Below are 17,411 nucleotides of genomic sequence, written 5' to 3'. Positions count from 1 at the left end.
ATGCTTCTCCCGCCTCCCTGTTCCCCTTTCTTCACTTTGGGGAAGGGGGCTGCTTTTCCTGGTTGATGAACACAGACTGTGACCCCTTCTGCCTGGCATGGGCTGGCGCCAGGGAGGTGCTCAGGGGAGAAGCCTCTGTTCTCCAAGAGCTGACTGTAGTCTGAGGAGAGAGTTATAGGGAGGCGGGCTTTAGCTCAACCTAAGGAGTTTGACGACATCCAGCTAATGGAGTGGACAAAGGGAGATGGAACTTGCTCTGCTAGAAAGAGCCTGGCAGGGTTGTCCAGTGGTTAGGGCTCCTGCTTCCACTGCCGAGGGTGCGAGTTCAATCCTGGTCAGGGAACTAAGATCCCACAAGCTGTGGGGTGTGGCCAAAAGAAGGAAAGAGAGGGGGAGGAATGGAGGACGGAGGGCGGGTAGGCGTGCTCACGACAGAGGGAGAGTTGGGTGGAGGCATGATTCCCGAGTCTCCTTCCCTCTGCAGTGCCAGTCATCCTCAGACTGAACACCCTGCTGTCCTGCAGAGTCTAAAATGTTGTCATTCATAATCTGTTTCTTAAAACCACTACGTGTTACAGACAAGTCAGGATTTCTGGCTTCTCTGGAAGCAGGCACCAGCCCCCTATTCCGGTCACTTCTTCCGTGGCGGCCCCTCAGCAGGCCACTTGACTCACCCTCAGGACTTGCCTGAGACCCCTGGACAGGCTACTCTGGGGGCCTGGGGGGCAGGGTGGGCGGCCCCTCTGTGTGGCGGTGACCTCCCCGCCCTGCCCGCAGCTTCACGCAGGCCATGCTGAGCCAGCCCCGGATGCAGAGCCTGGACAACCCCGCGGCCTACCACGTGGGCCTGGCACTCCTGGGAGTGGGTGGCGTGTTCGTCCTTTCCAGTTTCCTGGCGCTGGGCTTCACCGGGACCTTCCTAGGTAAGACCCTGAGTGTGGGGGGCCAGGGCCCTGCTCCCCCCAACTCCAGGCCTCAGCCTGCCCTGCTCAGCGCTGGGGGGCAGACTCTTAAGCCCCAGCCAGCTGCTTGGCCTCCAGGATGGGCCGGGCTTCTGTTCCTGTGTTCAGGTCTTGGGCTGGCAACAGGTGGGGGCGCTGGCCCCTCTCCTTGCCCGTGGCTCCGGAGCTTTGGGGCTGAAAACCCAGACACCAACTCCCAGTCTGGGACTCTGGGGGGAGGGAGCAGGGTGGCAGATGTGCGTGGGTCAGTGGGGCCAGAGCAGAAGGCCAGCCAGGGATCACATCACTCGAGGGCCATGCAGGAGACTGGGGCGTCCTCCCAGGAGGAGGGTCCCACAGGGGAGGTCCTCTGGGGGCCCAGGAGCAGGTGGGGATCATTGTGTGGGCCTCACAGGGGTGGGGTGGGGAAGGGAGCCAGGGGAGGGAGGGGTGGTGGTGTAGCCAACCTCAGGAGACCAGGGGTTAGCAGCCCCACAGCAGCGGCAGGGGAAAGGGCAGCCAGGGTCTGGAGGAGGGTGGGGGAGGGGCCTGGAAGCCGCCTGTGGGGGAGCCCCAGGAGAAACGGCCTGGAACGTGGGGCCCTCAGGCTCAGGAATGTAGGTCAGAGTGGCCGAGTCCCCGACCCCCGCCATGAGCCACCCTGAAGCAGACTTCTGTGCCACCGGGAAGAAAGGCTCCCTGGCCGCGAGCCCTGTCTCCAGACAGCGGTGATGGTGATGCAGCTGCTACTCCTCCAGGCCCACCTGTGCCTGGAGCATGAGGGATACACCATGGGGCCCTAGTGAGCAGCGCTGCTCCCTGTGGGCCATGCCCGGGCCAGGCCGGACTGCGCTGGACACCGGGTCTGTGTCCCCTGCCTCTCGGACCGCCACACCCTCCCCTGGGAGAAGCTCTGGGCTGGCTGCAGGGGGAGAGCTGATCTCCAGGCTGGTGGCCCAGGTGGGAGTCGCCCAGCTGAGGGAGGAGGGGGACGTGGAGCAGAGATAGTGAGTAGGGGTAGGTGTGCTTTAGACAGTGGGGGGCAGGTGAAGGGAAGGGCGACAGGAAGTACCACAAGCCGAGGAGGTGGCAAAGGAGGAGAGGTGTCCAGAGAGCAGGGAAGGTCCCCAAGCAGAGGGGACAGAACATGCAAAGGCACAGAGGCAAGAGCCGGTGGGGGCGCAGCCCCTGGGCACACCCCCAGTGCCTGCACACCTCCCTCTGGATGGGGCAGCCAGGCTATGACCCTCCTTCCTGCCCGCCCTGTTTGCAGGCGACTACTTCGGGATCCTCAAGGAGGCCAGAGTGACCATGTTCCCGTTCAGCGTCCTGGACAACCCCATGTACTGGGGCAGCACAGCCATCTACCTGGGCTGGGCCATTGTGTGAGTCAGCCCTCGTGCCCCATGGAGCCCAGGGCGCTGGTTAGGGTTCCTTTCCTGGGGAGCTCCTCACTGGTGGGAGCAGAGAACATCCTAGAATGAGGTTGGCAGACTTCCTCTTAAAAGAGTGGGAGGCTCCTGGGCAGCAGGTGACGGAGTGGCCGTGGTTGTGAAATTTGAATTTCACGTCATTTTCACAAGTCACAAAATATTCTTTTGATTTTCTTAAACAACTACAAATATAAAAACTGTTCTTGGCCTAGGGACCACAGGCTGCCAACCCAGTGCTGGAACTGGGCAGGGAGGCCCCCTGCCCACAGCCAGCCTGCAGGATCCACGCCCCACAGACTAGGGCTCCTCCAGCCAGCAACCCACAGTCCAGGAGCCTGGTACACGTGCCCCCCACAGCATCTCCCATCTGTCCATTTTCTGGATTAGAATTTCTTCCATAGAAAGGTTTTCTTTGTAGAAACAATTCTGCTTTTACTGAACGCTAGAAAACAACTTTCCAGGAAGGTCACAGGTGCCCCCAGAGTCCAGAAGGACGACAGGACCTAAAGGAACAAACCTTGATGGTGGACCGTCTGGAGCGGACGTTCCCCCACCAGCCCCACCTTCAGGGGTGGGGGGGTACATGGGATCCAGGCTCTGGGCTTTGAGTGACAAGGAGCTGGAGGGGCACTTGTGGGTCTGCTGGGACCCCCCGCCTGTGCCCACTTCAGACCAGGAAGCCCCCCATCCACCTGCCTTCAGCCTGGCCCCTCTCTCCTGGACTGGGGCAGTGGGATCCAGGGAGGCAGGCTCCCCCCACAGGCTTACCCACTCCCCATAGTGTCTCCTACCTGAGACTGGCAGGGTGAACCCCACAGAGGTCCTTCTGCAAACTTCCCTGCCAGCACACCCACCTTTCCTTTCACTTTCACTCCCAGTCAATCTTTCCAAACCCAACTTGAGGTGTCCCCTCCTCTAGGAAGTCCTCCCTGACCTCCTGATATGCACACACACACACAGGTTCTTCCTCTGTGCTTAGACGGGGCCTCCCAGGGCAAAATCACAGAGTGGGTCTTCTCTGTCTCCAGGAGTGAGAAGTTGCCCCCTCTACAGGGCTGTTAGGCCAAGGCTCTCAAGAACATATGAGGAACCCTAGGGGCCCAGGCTCGCACAGGCCCCTCAGGAGGGCACCAGCCATGTGGGATGAGGAGGGGCCTCAGTTGTGCAGGGGAGGGAGCCCTTCATCCGAGAGCTCATTAGACATACTCCATTACCTGGGGCCGCCAGACGCTGACCCAGCAGGGCTGCTCCCAGCCCTTCCCAGCCCATCTGTCCCCGACCTGGGGCCCCACAGACAGAGCTTCCCGTTGGCCCAAGCAACCAGATGTGTGGAAGCCCCAGAAGGTCCAAGGTGCTGGGATTCCTAGGGCATCAGCTCATCAGCCTGAGAGACGCCCCTCCCCAAGGTGCACAGCTGGGTCCCTGGGACCTCCCCAGCCCCACTCCAGGCTCCGGGCTCTGGCACATGGGCCAGAGTTTCCCTGTGGGCCTCAGTTTCCTCATCTGCAGTGTGGGATGATCACTTGCACACAGCTGTTTGGTGACAGTGCTTTCAAGGTGGGGAAGTTCACACAGACAGAACAGAGAAGGGCATTTGGCTCCCGATCAGGGTCTGTGCCCGGCTGACAAGGGGCCGGCTTCCCAGGCTGGGGCTGGCCACCTTAGGGATACTGTGGCCACGGAGCCCTGGCCCTGAGGTCCCCCGGCGTGTTGGGGGTGGGGTGGGGGGAGGCTCTGCCCACTCCAGGAAGCAGCACCAGGGCCGTGAGCAGGGCCTCAGGAGGGCAGATCTCGTTTCAGCCCCAAAGCATCTGTGCCCTTGGCATGTCCACGTGGCAGTGCCAAGGACCAGGTGGCCCAGCTCACCCTCAAGGTCAATTTGAATGGAGCCCACAGAATGGAAGGTGGGGGTGTCATAGGGGGCACTTGGCCTTCACTGTCCCTGAAGCCCCCAGAGAGACGGTGTGAGGTTCTGGGGAGTGGGAGTGGGCAGGCAGAGGGTCCCTGGTCGGGGGTAGCCATCTGCCTTGAGCCACCCAGCCTGGGCCTCATGCTCCCCTCCAGCTCCTGGGCTCCAGGACTTCCTCTTGTCTCCTCCTCAACTCTCTGGATGTGGGGGCCCAGCCTCGGCAGCAGTCACCAGCAGAGAGCCCGTGAAGGGGCTCCCTGGACACTCCACCTGGCTTTGGGTGCCCTGGCCCCATTTCTAGAAAACAGCCTAAGAACACGGCTTCTTGTGGGCAGAGGCCCCACGACCTCCTGTGCGGAAAAAAAAACATGCTGACCACTCGGGTGATTCGGGGAGGCCGGTCGTTCGTTTCTCCCTGCATTCTCCCTCCACTCTGTCCTGAGTTTCCAGCTGCAGCTGGAGGCCTGAGGCCCGGGCCTGGACAGGCAGTGGTGAGGTGGACCCTTGTCCGAGAAAAGGCTGGCCCGGGCCTGCCCCTGACCCGGCGTTTCCCCGCAGGCACGCCAGCCCCACCGGCCTGCTGCTGACCGCGCTGGTGGCGCTCATCTACATGGTCGCCATCGTGTATGAGGAGTGAGTAGGCGCTGTCGCGGGCTGGGGACGCCGTGTGCCTGTGGGACCCGCACTGGGCCTTCCTCTCCCTACAGGGCCTCCCTGTGACCCTGGCAGGTGGCCATGGCCAGGTCACTGTCAGAGCAGCAGATGGGCAGCTGACCGGGTAAAGGACAGGCCTGGGAGCCAGGCTGGCAGTGCTGGCTCTTTCTGGTCACACACGGACCCCCCACCCTGTCCACCCTGGGTGGGGAGCATGGGTGGCAGTGTCAAGCTCAGCACCAGCTGACCGAGCCTCTCTCACCCCTGCAGGCCCTTCACTGCCGAAATCTATCAGCAGAAAGCCTCCCAGGCCTACAAGAGGAGCTGACGGCCACGGCCACTCTGGGAGAGTTCCCACCTCAGGCCTGCCCCGAGCACAGGCCCCTCAAGGGGGGAAAGCGGTGCTTGGCGAGGACTGTCCAGTGCCTTGGAAACACGGCTTGAGGGCTCTGGACAGGTGCCTTGTGGCCCCAGAGCCCCCTGCCCTGCTGCCCACCTTGTCCTGACTAATAAAAGGCACCTGACCCATACCCCTTTGGTCTCCATCTGTCCAGGTCAAGGAGGGGCAGGCTGGGGTCTGGGAGAGGGTCCCTGAGCTCGGAGGGGTGCTGTCATCCACACTGGACAGTGGGGGGACTGTCCAGGCCTTTGGGCCTCCTGTGCCCCCCACCTTGCCCCACTTTTGCCCTTCTGGGGGACAGCCCACCCTCAGCTTGCTGGGAGGGAAGCACTGAGCCCCTCCCTGGCATCTCTGGTTACTCTGACATTTCTCTCCTAATGACCTGTGGACCTCACGTGCCACAAGGAGCAGCCATGGGGCCACCAGGCCTGTGGTCAGGCCTGACTGCAGAGCTGTGGGCACAGGGTGGGGCCCTTGTCCAGGCCCAGCCTCATCTGCACAGCCCCTGGCCCCCAAGGCCACAGAAGCTACTTTACTCCCTTTGGGATGGGAGACGGGGCTCCACCTGTGCACCTGGCCCCCTAGCCTCAGCATCTCACCTGCAAAGTGGCCCCTGTAGCCATGCTCACCCTGGGCCCCTGGGCGCTGTAGGCAGTGCCAGCTGGCCTTGCCATGGAGCTCTTCAAGGCTGCCCTCTGGTGTCTGGGATTCAGAGGTCCCAGGGTTCGAGGAGCTGAAGGAGGCATGGAGGCAGGTCTTACCAATGCCTCTGCTTGCATACGTGCAAGGACACGAAGCTCACCACCTGTGGGCACCTCTGACGTCCTGGAACCATGGCCTGAGCTGTCTCTCTGTTAGGGCAGGACTGCGTGACTCCTGGGTCACGCAGCTGTGGGAGTCAGGCCTGGGGTAAGGAGGGTCTGCTGTGATGGGAATAGCCCACAGCTGAGGAGGAAACTGCTGGACAGCTGTGACCTCGGCTGTGGAGGCAAGGTCAGAGGGGAAAGCAGCTCTGGTTAGCTGTGTTCTCTTCGTCAGGCCGTGGCTGTGGGCTGGGGTGACGCAGGACCCTCTGTACAAAGAGCTGCTGGGGGCAGTCTCGGGCAGCAGGCCAGCACTCAGCATGCCTCAACACAACTTTCAGGAAACTTCTAAACTGCTCTTTACCAGCAGACCAGGCCATGGTGGACACTTCCTGCCTTGGGGGCCAGCTGTCTGCTTCCAGCCCACCCCCAATATTTTACCAAATGGTTTAAATTTTCCCATTCCACTCTGAGCCAGAAATTTGCTGCATTGCAAAGAAATCATACAGGCAGGTGCCCAGGCCCAGAAAGCAAGACCACCGGTATCATCATAAACCTGGGCAACCTAGAATTAATGCAATGGCTGGAGGGTGGGGGCACACTCTGGGGAAAGAACGGCAGGTGGGTTCAGGGCCTAATGAACTTAGCTGACTTGAGGGACAAGTCCTAGAACCTGGCATCTGTGGGCGGAATCATGCCCAGGTGCCAGGAATTGAGGTTGAGAACCCAGGCTGGGCTCAGTACCTGCCACTGTCACCAGCTGGAAGGGGCCAGGGGAGTGAGGTCATCCCAGTCCTGACATCTGACCTGGGGTCGGGGAGAGGAAGGCTCTGACCCTGGGCTGGGTCCTGGCCCACTAGCCTCCCTAGGGAGAGCTGGACCCTGCAGCTGTGGGACCTGGGCAAATCATTCCCCTGCCTCAGTTTCTCCATCTATAAAATCAAGTTAGTAATAGTTTCCACCCCTCTAGGCTGCCACGAAGAAGGACTTAAGGACTGTGCCTGAAAGTGAAAGTCACTCAGTCGTGTCCAACTCTTGGCGAACCCATGGACTATACAGTCCATGGAATTCTCCCGGACAGAATACTGGAATGGGTAGCCTAATCCTTCTCTAGCAGATCTTCCCAACCCAGGAATCAAACTGGGGTCTCCTGCATTGCAGGCGGATTCTTTACCAACTGAGCTATTTAGGGAAGCCCAAAGAATGTGCCTGGGATGGGATAAATGGGAACCAACATTTTCCTGGCTCCCCTGCAAAGGGCAGGAAATTCTGCTGGAATCCCGGTCACACAGGGCTGCCTGAGAGGCCCGTGAGAGTCCAGAGGCCCCGTGCAAACCTGTGTGTGGACTAACCCTGTCACTGCCCAGAGCTCGGCCTGTGTGGATGGGTGGGTGGTACCAGGTGATAGCCCTGGCTCTCTCCCAAATCAGAAGCTGAACACAGCCCAGGCTCACCTGTCACCATGGGGAGCAATGGCCTTTCCACCAGTTCCAGGCTGGAGTTGGCCAGCTCCGGCAGCCTCTTCCCAGGCCTTTCAGCAGCGGCCCACTCCTGGTTACTGACCAGCCTGCTGCCCCCTGGTTTGTTCTGCGGCCTCGTGGGTCATTTACTATTGTTATTACCACAGCCCTACACTGTTTGCAAGTTCCCAACCAATCAGAGCCAAAGCTCCATCTTCCAGGAGAGGAATACCAAGTCCAGAGAGGGCCAGAGACTGCTGTGATGCCCACGCAGCATTCAGGGTCATCCTGGCTTCCAGACTATCTCCCCCAACTAGAAAATGGGAATGCTGGCCCATGAGACTCCAAAGCACAAGATGCTATGGGGAAGGGAGGGAGGGGACATGGGCCTGACTACTGAAAGGCAAGCCTCTGGTCCTTCCAGGCTCCAACAGGAAGACGGCAGGGGCAACCTCTGGCTGAAACTCCTGCCAGGAACCAGCGCCTCTCTGGCTGGGAGAAAGGAGCTGAAGCCTGTCGTGGGGCGCGGGGTCCTGAAGCTCCGGCTTCGCGGATTCCAGCTCCGAGCTCCTGGGTCCCGGCTTGGCCGGCGGGGCCTCGGCTGCCCTCTGGCGGCGGGAGCGCGCCGAGCCCACCTCCCGCTGACACCGCCGCCCCGGACTCCAGGGGGGCTGGGCCGGCCCCGTTCTCAGAGCTGGTCCGAAGGTGAGCAGGGACCCGGGAGCGGTGCCTGGCACCTGGCACACACCTGCCGTCGTGCTGCCCAATGTTGTTATTCTCCGAGGAAAGTGCGTTCCAAGGAAAGCGTGCGCGTGTGAGTCCTGCGGTGGGGAAGCGGGTTGGGGGAGGGGGGCGGTCCTTGCAAGGGGTCGGAAGCACAACCAGAAGTGGGTCCCCGACGCCCTTGCGGCCGCTGAAGCAGCGAAGCGCAGGGTCCGCGCGCCCGCAAGCCGGAGGCAGACCCTGGGCTGGTCTTCCCAAGTCCCGCCAGCGGGAGAGGGCAGCGGCCAGCGGAGGTGGACGGAGGGTGCAGTGGAGCCCGCGGGAGTGCGCACCGTGACGCGCAAGGCGGGGCGGGGCGGGGCGGGGCGGCCACGCGGGCTGCATATAAGGGCGGTGCTGGACGCGTAGAGCCAGAGCTTTTGTCCGGAATCCAGAGCCCCGCTGAGCCCAAGCCCGAGCTGCCGGCCAAGCCGAACTCTTCCCTGCGCCCCAACCACCGTCTGCTCGTCTCACGGCCCCGCGCCCGGCCCCCTCGGTCCCTCTGCTCAATGAAACTGTCCGCGATGATCAAGAAAATGTGCCCAAGCGACTCGGAGCTGAGGATCCCGGCCAAGAACTGCTACCGCATGGTGGTCCTCGGCTCGTCCAAGGTGGGCAAGACGGCCATCGTGTCGCGCTTCCTGACGGGCCGCTTCGAGGACGCCTACACGCCCACCATCGAGGACTTCCACCGCAAGTTCTACTGCATCCGCGGCGAGATCTACCAGCTGGACATCCTCGACACGTCCGGCAACCACCCATTCCCCGCCATGCGGCGCCTCTCCATCCTTACCGGTGAGCCCGGGCGGCCAGAAGCGGGCATGGGGAGGGAGCGCGCCGCCGCGGTGACGGGGACCCCTTGTCCAGGGCGCGCGGGCTGGAGGCGCGGTCCGTGCGCCACGATGGGCGCTGGAGAGGTCAGCGTGCCCCTCGCGGCGGCCGGAGACCCTGAAATCAGCCCGCCTCAGCTGTCCCCTGGTAGCCGCCCTCACCCTCTTCCGCTCTGTCCCCCTCAGGAGACGTGTTCATCCTGGTGTTCAGCCTGGACAACCGCGACTCCTTCGAGGAGGTTCGGAGGCTCAAGCGGCAGATTCTCGACACCAAGTCGTGCCTGAAGAACAAGACCAAAGAGAACGTGGACGTGCCCCTGGTCATCTGTGGCAACAAGGGGGACCGCGACTTCCACCGCCAGGTCGAGCCGCGCGACATCCATCAGCTGGTGGGCACCGACCCCGGGCGCTGCGCCTACTTCGAGATCTCGGCCAAGAGGAACAGCAGCCTGGATCAGATGTTCCACGCGCTCTTCGCCATGGCCAACCTGCCGCGCGAGATGAGCCCGGACCTGCACCGCCGCGTGTCGGCGCAGCACTGCGAGGCGCTTCACCAGAAGGCGCTGCAGGGCAAGAGGCTGCGGCGAGCGGGCGGCGACCGCGACGACGCCTTGGGCATCCTGGCGCCCTGGGCGCGCAGGCCGAGTGTGCACAGCGACCTCATGTACATCCGCGAGAAGGCCAGCGGCGGCAGCCAGGCCAAGGACAAGGAGCGCTGCGTCATCAGCTAGGAGCCCCCGCCCCATGTGGCCGCAGAGCCTCAGGAGGCCCTGTAGTTCGAGTGTCCGGGCCACGTGCCCCAAACTGCGGGCGTATTCCTACCCGGCGCCCCAGCCCGTGCACCGGGGAGAGTCAGTGAACAGAGAAGGGACCGTCATCTGCTCCGAAAGGAATGAGAACTGGCTGAGGCCCGACTCCCCCCACTTCCGATGCCTGTTGGCGCCCACCACTTTTCTCACAAAGCCCTAAAAATGGGGGCCGGGGTGGAAGTTAAGCTTGTCCTGCTGGCAGGAGCAGCGGGGGCATTATCTGTGTGATTGGGGGTTGCCATGACAGCTGGCCGGAAACCAAGGGTGGGGTCAGATCATAGGGAGTGACTTGTTTACATGTGTGTGCAATTGCACAAAGCAAAACATAAAACTTGCACTTTATAAGAGTTCTGGTGTCACCCTGGACATGAACAAGATCTTACCTAAGTGTTTGTACTGCATGTTGAGTCTTTAAAGTTATCGTTACTGGTTTTTTACTATAAAATAAAGTAATTTAAAATGGAAAACCATGCTTCCTCTGGCTTTAGAAATCAGGGAGGAGGGAGGGCAGGTCTCTACTTCTGTGAACTGGACTAGCTTTTCCCAGAGCTGCAGATTAACCCTGGCCTGAAAACAGCTCCCTGGAGACAGGCCCCAGAAAAGCTCCCCAACAGCTGGAAGCCCTTCTGTTTTGGGAGCCATTCTTGAGAAAGCCAGGACACAAATAAAGGGCTTCAGGGTTCAGCCATGCACCACCTAACTTGTCCCCCCACCCCCTGCCCCTCCAAGGGCCTCCGGGACTGACCAGCATGTCCTACGCTCAGCACAGGCCCAGGGCAACAAAACATCACCAAACCTGGAACCATCAACGGTTCAAAGGGCCACTCCAGCCCTCCTTTGTGCAGGACCCTTGTCCTGAGTCGGTGCAGGCTCTGCCACTGAGCTACCTGGACCTAGTTACCATTTGTGGCCCTGGCCCCTCTGGCCTCCCTCCCTCCTCAGGGGTGTCCAGTACCCCCTCTGCAGCTGAGGGCACCAGCTCCCACCTGGTGACCCGGTTCCCTCCGCCACATGAGGCTGCACAAGCCCAGGGCAAGGGACAGCTGGCAAGCCTGACTTTCCACCTGTGAAACACGAGAGAGCAGACGCTTTTGCTGGGGGCTGCTCTGAGGGCCGTGGGCAACGTCTCCGCATGGTGCCCGCTGCCCAGGAATCCAAGTGAGGAGTCCAGGTGTCCCAGGGGAGGACTGTAACTCCGCTTTGGTGGACTGCTCCCTGCCAGGACCCGACCTACATCCGCAAGGAGGGATGATGGCCCAGGGGCTGACCACAGGCAGGACGACCCTCCGGGCCACCTGTACCCTGGGGTCGGATGCCACTCCCAGAAGGGTCATCCCATGCTCATTCTGGTGTAGCTAGTGTGGCCATGTTCTCGGGCTGGGGGAGGTTGCTCAGTCTCTTCTGCGTAAAGGGGAGGTTTTCCTCTCAACTATCACGGGGATGTCCTAATGTGAATGTCTCAGTACAGACCCACGATGTCCTGACAGCAGAGCACAAGTTCTTTTAATCACACTCTTGAAAAGCGTCACAGGTCACAACACCGGAGCACAGAGGAGACCCACGAGGAGCCCATGTCCACTGCAGTCTCGCAGCAAGCTCCGGCCGCCTGGTATTTCTGAGCTTCACATTCCATGGTTATTTGGTTGGAGCCTTAAAATCGGCCCACACAGTACTGTACTCTTGAAACTTCAAAAAAATAACTGACTCAGTTTATAACAGCCCCACGGCAGAGCTGGCCTCAGGTGACACCCACTTAAATTCAGAGCCTGCTCCTCTGGATGAGGCTGCTGAAACCTCACCCTTCCCCTGGACACGTGACAGGTGGCTGCCAGCAGACTCAGACAGAACCCCAGCTTGGAACACCCTTATCCTACATTCCTGCCAAATGGCGGGCGCCCGTCATCCCTGACGCGGCTGGCACAGGGATGAGCCCACTCTAGATCTGAGTGATACTCGCCACTTGTCCCCACGTTTCAGAAGCTTTCGCCTCAGGCTGGTCACACAAACGCAATTTCTGTCTGGAGAAACAAGGGTGTTTATAAACATCTATGAACCAGGACTGGGCCGCACGATTGCCAGGGCCAGCTTCCCCCACCCCAAGGGGCCGTCAGAATCACCGCCCAGTTGTCCTTTTCCATGTGACCCCCGAGTGCACGCAGTGAGGCCAGGGGGGAGGTCATCGGTGAACCAGGGACAGGACTTGGGAAAGCTGAAGAGGGTGTCTGTTCATCTCATCAGACCACAGCTGATGAGACCACATGGTCTGAGGTGGTATGGCCATTCTTGGGCAGTAAATGGCTAAACGAGCTGACTGAAGGTAACAGGGGATAAAGGAGCAAGAGCTACAAGAAACAAGGACATGGGTGGCAGAGAACCTGGGCGGGGGGTGCCTGGTGGGTTCCTGGTTGATACCCCATGAACAGTAACACCCATGCCTCAAACAGAAAGAAACAACTGTTCCAGGGCAAAAGGCTACCCCACAGTCTCTGAAACCATGCATTTCTCTCAAGGCCTTTCTCCATGCGTGTGCAGGCCTAACTGTCCACACACACTGCTGCTCACTGGACACCAGGTTCCTGGTGCACCCACCGTCCGGGGTGGGTGGGGAGGGGCAGAGGGAAGCCGCCTCCCTTCCTGCTGTGTCCCTCCCCAGAGGCAAGAGGCAGCCCCACCTCCCAGCCTCAGGAAGCCTTTCTCCTTCAGCAGACAGTTACTGCGCATCTGGATGGGGGCACAGTACACGAGGATGCCCAGGGAAACAGCTCGGGCACTGGCTCTGCAGTCAGGGGTAAAGTTCAGCTAAGCAGGCAGTACCAGAGTCGTTCCACAGGGCTGGGAGACAGGACGCCGGTGCCCCAGCACTCCTCCTGGGGTCGGCTCGTCACTCCTTGGGGATCTCAAACATGCAGAGGCTCTTATACTTCTGCAGCAGTTCGTTCTTGGTCCGGACCTGCTCTCGGAGGCGCTGCAGCTGCTGCTGCTGCTGCTCGGGGCTCAGGTGGATGCCAGGCATGGTGCTAACCACCTTGCGCATCTCCTGGAACTTGGCCTTCAGGGTGTTCAGGTCCTGGTGGATGTCGGGACTGTCCTTGTCCATGCTGCGGGGGCAGAGGGCAGGCGTTAGCACCAGCAACCTGAGAGCTCCCTCCTCACTCCCCCAAACCCCGCATTAGAATGCCTGTCACCTGTCGCCTGCATATTGATCTGTGCAATGGGGGATGGGCAGGCACCCCTGCCCGCCTCCCCGCAGCAGATGCACACGGGAAGCAGAGCCTTCCTCCAGGGCTGCCTCCCCAGCCCAGCCTGCGGGAACCAAAGTAACATTTGCTGAAAGAGTGAACACAGATAAGTTCCTACATATCTGCTGAATGAATAAAAACCATCACCAACATCAGGCAACAAGTGGCAAGTAAAACCTAATGAAGTACCACATTCCTTCTAACGTGAGACACTACAGGCCATTCAGGAGACGATCAATGAGCAAGAGCTAATTTTAGCTGATGTTCTGATCCCTGAACCTGTTAACATGCAGTCTGATTTCCACAGAGCTATTCATAAATTTTACATTAGTCACAGCTACTGGAAAACTTTCAGCAGATACTCGCTCTCTCCCACCTCTCCCACCAACTCGGGTAAACTGAGCCTTCTGGTCCTGCTCACTTTAAAGGTGGGATCATATCTTCACTCGTAGCTATTGTCGGCTTCCTGGAGACCCATGTTCCCTGTCAAGTTAAAGGAAGCAAGAACAAAACCCTTCACCTGAGAACACAGAAAGAGCCCATCAGTTGCTCCTGTATATTTTTTAAAAGTTAGGAAATGGATGGATGAGCCTTTGAAAACAGGTGGTTGAGACTAAAATCTAAAAGCCGATGCACAGGCTGTTTTAAGTCACCCACTGAGGCACAAGAGGGGAAAGCTGTCAAGGATCATTTATTTCTTTCAATAAACGTTCATCCCTATTAGGCAATTTCAACCCAGATGGTGCTAATTCATGTTTATTAGTAATCATTTCTCTGCTTACGCAGACAGAATAGCCATCTTTCCCGGTGATCCGCTAGTTAGAGCTCATTCCTGACAGATGAGATGCACTGGGGCCTGCTCACTGTTTATCAATAACTCGAACTCGGAAGCAAGATCTGGAGAATCAATAGTTTATTCTGGGGAACAAATAAAGACATCTCCTGTTGTCTTCTGAGGCCCTCGATTCACACACACCAACTCTGGTGCACCTCACCCCAGCTTCAAGGAAGCGTTTTATATTCTGTTTCCTTCATGTCTCAGCTCTGATCTACAACTCTTGACAGACACCATCTGGACTTCTGAAATCATTCCACTTGGATGGCATATGTGCTAACACGTTGTTACAAATTTAAGTCCCAAGGCAATTTTGAAATTATAGTTTTAAGAAAACTGATTCACAACACATAAGTCTGAAAGGACAAGGTATAAACAAACAAACAAAAAAAAATTTTTCTAAACAATAAGGTCCTACCATATAGCACAGAGAACTATACTTAATAGCCTATGACAAACCATAATGGAAAAGAATATTTTTAAAAAAAGAATGTCCACATGTGTGTAACTGAATCACTTTTCAATTTGTTTTGACAAAAACGTAACCACACTACACACATGGTTCTGATTCTTGCTTTTCTCACCTGAAATGCACCTCGGACAGCTAGATGAGCTGGCTGTTATGGGTATGTGGATGTTTGTAACTGATCACCTGCAGGCCGAATGGGGATGGCCATCCCACACCTGCACCGTGTGTGTGGGCACCCACCGCCCCTCAGTGCTGCGGCTCTGCCTGCCACCACCCTCAGCAGTTCATCCCTGATCCCCCTCCTACTCCCCAGCTTCCTGTGGACCCCAGTCCTCTCCTCCTCCTAAAGCCCTCTGTCCCATCTACCTTCACAAAACCCAAGCACTAGCTCAAAAACTTCAGATGACTCCTCGACTCCCCAGTTCAGTGTCTCTGGGGTCAGACACCCAAGAGAGTCTATTTTCTTTGGCTGCCAGTTGAGAAGTTGGGGACAGGAAAGGGGAGGTATGGGTGAAGGGTGGAGCCGGGTCTCAATGTCCAGTCTGTGGACTTGCTCTCAAGCTCCTATTCTCAGTACGGCTCCCCTCCCCCAGCTCCCACAATGTGCCTAGTGTTCCCCAGTCCAGACACTCTGGCTGACTCTTTCCTAAAACAAAGCTTGGCAAAGTACAAGCCTTTAAGCTGTCTGACCAAGGTCATTCAGCTGGTACCTTATAGAGCTATCATTTGTGATTCATTTTTGGATGGCAACACCTATTCAATGGACATGAGACTGAGTAGACTGGGAGATAGTGAAGGACGGGAAGTCTGCTGTGCTGCAGTCCATGGGGTTCCAAAGAGTCAGACGACTGAGCGACTGAACAACAAACGACAATTATTACTCATATATTAGAGATAAGAAAATCAAGGCCTAGAAAGGCTATGCACTTAACTAAGATTCCAACACAAACAAGTATCAACATGCAGATCTGAACTCAAGAAGATCTGACTTCAAAGCCCGTGTTCTTTCTTGTGGACGATGCAGCTCCATCTTTAAGGCCAGCCCAACCCAACTGCTCTATCAGGGTCAAAAATAGACTCTGAGAATGTGTACACTGTGTGTTTTCATTTTTCTGTATTTTTTCTAAAACCCGAATAAGCATATTTGGCTTGATCCTGGATAATGCCTGGAACTCCAGGGCTGCTTCTGTGTTTGTTTGCTTGGTCACTCTGCCTAGAAGTGCTACCTGATTACAGGCTCCTGGGAACAGAACAGTCTGCCTTGCCCAATAAACACTATGTTCACACCAAGTGAAGCCAGATGAACTTAAGGTCTACTGTGACTACTGAGAGAACAAAGTCTTCACAGTCGTCTGAAAAGCAGTGGAAGCGTCACGTCATCCCAGGGCAAGTGAATCTAATCCGCCTCAACTCTAAACCAGCTAGGCCATCAGCAGTACGTTTCGTATTGTGAGTATCGATTCCATTTCAGCAAAACATCCAAGAGCATGTTGATGTTCACTTGAATGTTACTGTAAAAGTAACTTTGTTGTAATCCACTTTGCTTTTATTTTTTAATGGCTGAATAAAAAGTTCAAGCCCAGGGGTTTAAACTTTGCTATCATGTGGACATAAATAACAGTTAAAAATAATTTGGGCAAATGTGAGGATTGGGGAGATTTTTGGCTGTGTGTGTGTCCGTGTGTTTTCCTTCTAAGGATAAGTTTGAAAACTCAGGTGATCTGAAGACTGGCCAAAAGAAGACAATCACCCCCTGTGTCGCCATGACAGGGCACCCAAGTGCTGGCAGGAGGTCAGCGCCCTACTCCTGTAAAGTTCCCAACATCACCCCTATAATCTCTTTGCATTATGGGTTATTCCGCTCATGAGTTTCCCCTTCTAACTGGTGAGCAAGGTGGGGATGAAAAGTCGGCCCCTCCACGTGTACACGCCACAGCACTTAGCAGTGTGCCACACATGGAAGATGACCCGTATCTATCGGATCTGTGGGAAAACAGGCTCACCAGGCTGCACCCGAGTGGTCTGCCCGCAGCGTCTGCGCACTTGCTGTCTACACTGGCTTCGTTTTAAGAACGCTGCTTGCCAGCACGGGGCCTGGCAACTCCCAGGATCGACTGCTGAACACTTGGGACTGCTCGTGGTGGCCTCTGCGTGGCCGCTCCCCTCCGGGTGTGTCTTCCTTTTGGTACCGTGGGGCGCCCCTGGATTTCGGACACGTGACGGGCAGCGGGGGGCGTGCGGGCTGATTCCCCCGGGCCCTTACCATTTGATGATGCTGTGAACCAAGGGAAGGAAGGAGCAGTTCTCCTCCGCCTTCACGCCGGCAGGGGATGGAGGCTTCGGCGCGGGCTGCGGCTGCTGCGCAGAAACAGACGGCGGCGGCTGTGGCTGCGGCAGCGGCTTCATCTCCGGCAGCGGAGGCTCGGCGGGCGGCGGCAGCGTGTCCTCAGCCTGCCGTCCGGCAGCAACACCCACAGAAGCCATCGTGTCCAGGACCCCAGCAGCCGATCACCGGGGCAGGCGGCTTCGCGCGCCGGAAGTGTCGCTGATTATGGTGTCACCACCGTGCGCCGCGGAGGTGGGGCCGGGCCTGGCGATCGTTACTAGGCAACAGGCGGCTGGTCCTGAGTGGCCTGGATTTGATGGTGCGCAAATGTTCAAGCTGGTTTTAGAAAAGGCAAAGGAACCAGAGATCAAATTGCCAACATCCGCTGGATCATCGAAAAAGCAAGAGAGTTCCAGAAAAACATCTCTTTCTGCTTTATTGACTATGCCAAAGCCTTTGACTGTGTGGATCACAATAAACTGTGGAAAATTCTGAAAGAGATGGGAATACCAGACCACCTGACCTGCCTCTTGAGAAACCT

At 57.9% G+C, this 17,411-nt stretch overlaps 3 protein-coding genes across 52 annotated transcripts in view; 2 read left to right on the top strand and 1 right to left on the bottom strand.

The window, feature by feature from the left end:
- PEMT (phosphatidylethanolamine N-methyltransferase) overlaps positions 1-5,467 on the top strand; it is a 36,125-nt gene extending 30,658 nt beyond the window's left edge. For 30 of the 50 annotated variants that reach the window (XM_086358376.1, XM_086358394.1, XM_086358414.1 and 27 more), the window contains 4 exons: positions 778-923; positions 2,215-2,326; positions 4,842-4,916; positions 5,208-5,467. In XM_086358376.1, the coding sequence (XP_086214502.1) occupies positions 778-923; positions 2,215-2,326; positions 4,842-4,916; positions 5,208-5,265 (391 nt within the window). In that variant the 3' untranslated portion in view covers positions 5,266-5,467. Of the gene's footprint in view, positions 1-777; positions 924-2,214; positions 2,327-4,841; positions 5,062-5,207 lie in introns of all 50 variants that reach the window. The other 20 variants (XM_086358405.1, XM_086358404.1, XM_086358378.1 and 17 more) reach the window with 2 other exon arrangements.
- A 3,268-nt stretch (positions 5,468-8,735) lies between these two features.
- RASD1 (ras related dexamethasone induced 1) lies at positions 8,736-10,468 on the top strand. Its single transcript, XM_086358417.1, has 2 exons — positions 8,736-9,157; positions 9,379-10,468. The coding sequence occupies exons 1-2, from the start codon at positions 8,872-8,874 to the stop codon at positions 9,921-9,923; spliced, it is 831 nt and encodes a 276-aa protein (XP_086214543.1). The 5' UTR covers positions 8,736-8,871; the 3' UTR covers positions 9,924-10,468.
- A 1,014-nt stretch (positions 10,469-11,482) lies between these two features.
- On the bottom strand, positions 11,483-17,088 carry MED9 (mediator complex subunit 9). Its single transcript, XM_086358418.1, has 2 exons — positions 16,808-17,088; positions 11,483-13,099 (listed from the first exon to the last, which is right to left on the bottom strand). The coding sequence occupies exons 1-2, from the start codon at positions 17,026-17,028 to the stop codon at positions 12,883-12,885; spliced, it is 438 nt and encodes a 145-aa protein (XP_086214544.1). The 5' UTR covers positions 17,029-17,088; the 3' UTR covers positions 11,483-12,882.
- Between the last annotated feature and the right edge of the window lie 323 nt (positions 17,089-17,411).

This window comes from Bos grunniens, chromosome 19 (assembly GCF_055505025.1).
Source record: "Bos grunniens cultivar Pamir isolate PY7600 chromosome 19, Bosgru_T2T1.0, whole genome shotgun sequence".
Lineage (NCBI taxonomy): Eukaryota > Metazoa > Chordata > Mammalia > Artiodactyla > Bovidae > Bos > Bos grunniens.
The sequence above is the reverse complement of the archived record's forward strand: the minus strand, read 5'-3'. Positions and strand labels throughout refer to the sequence as shown.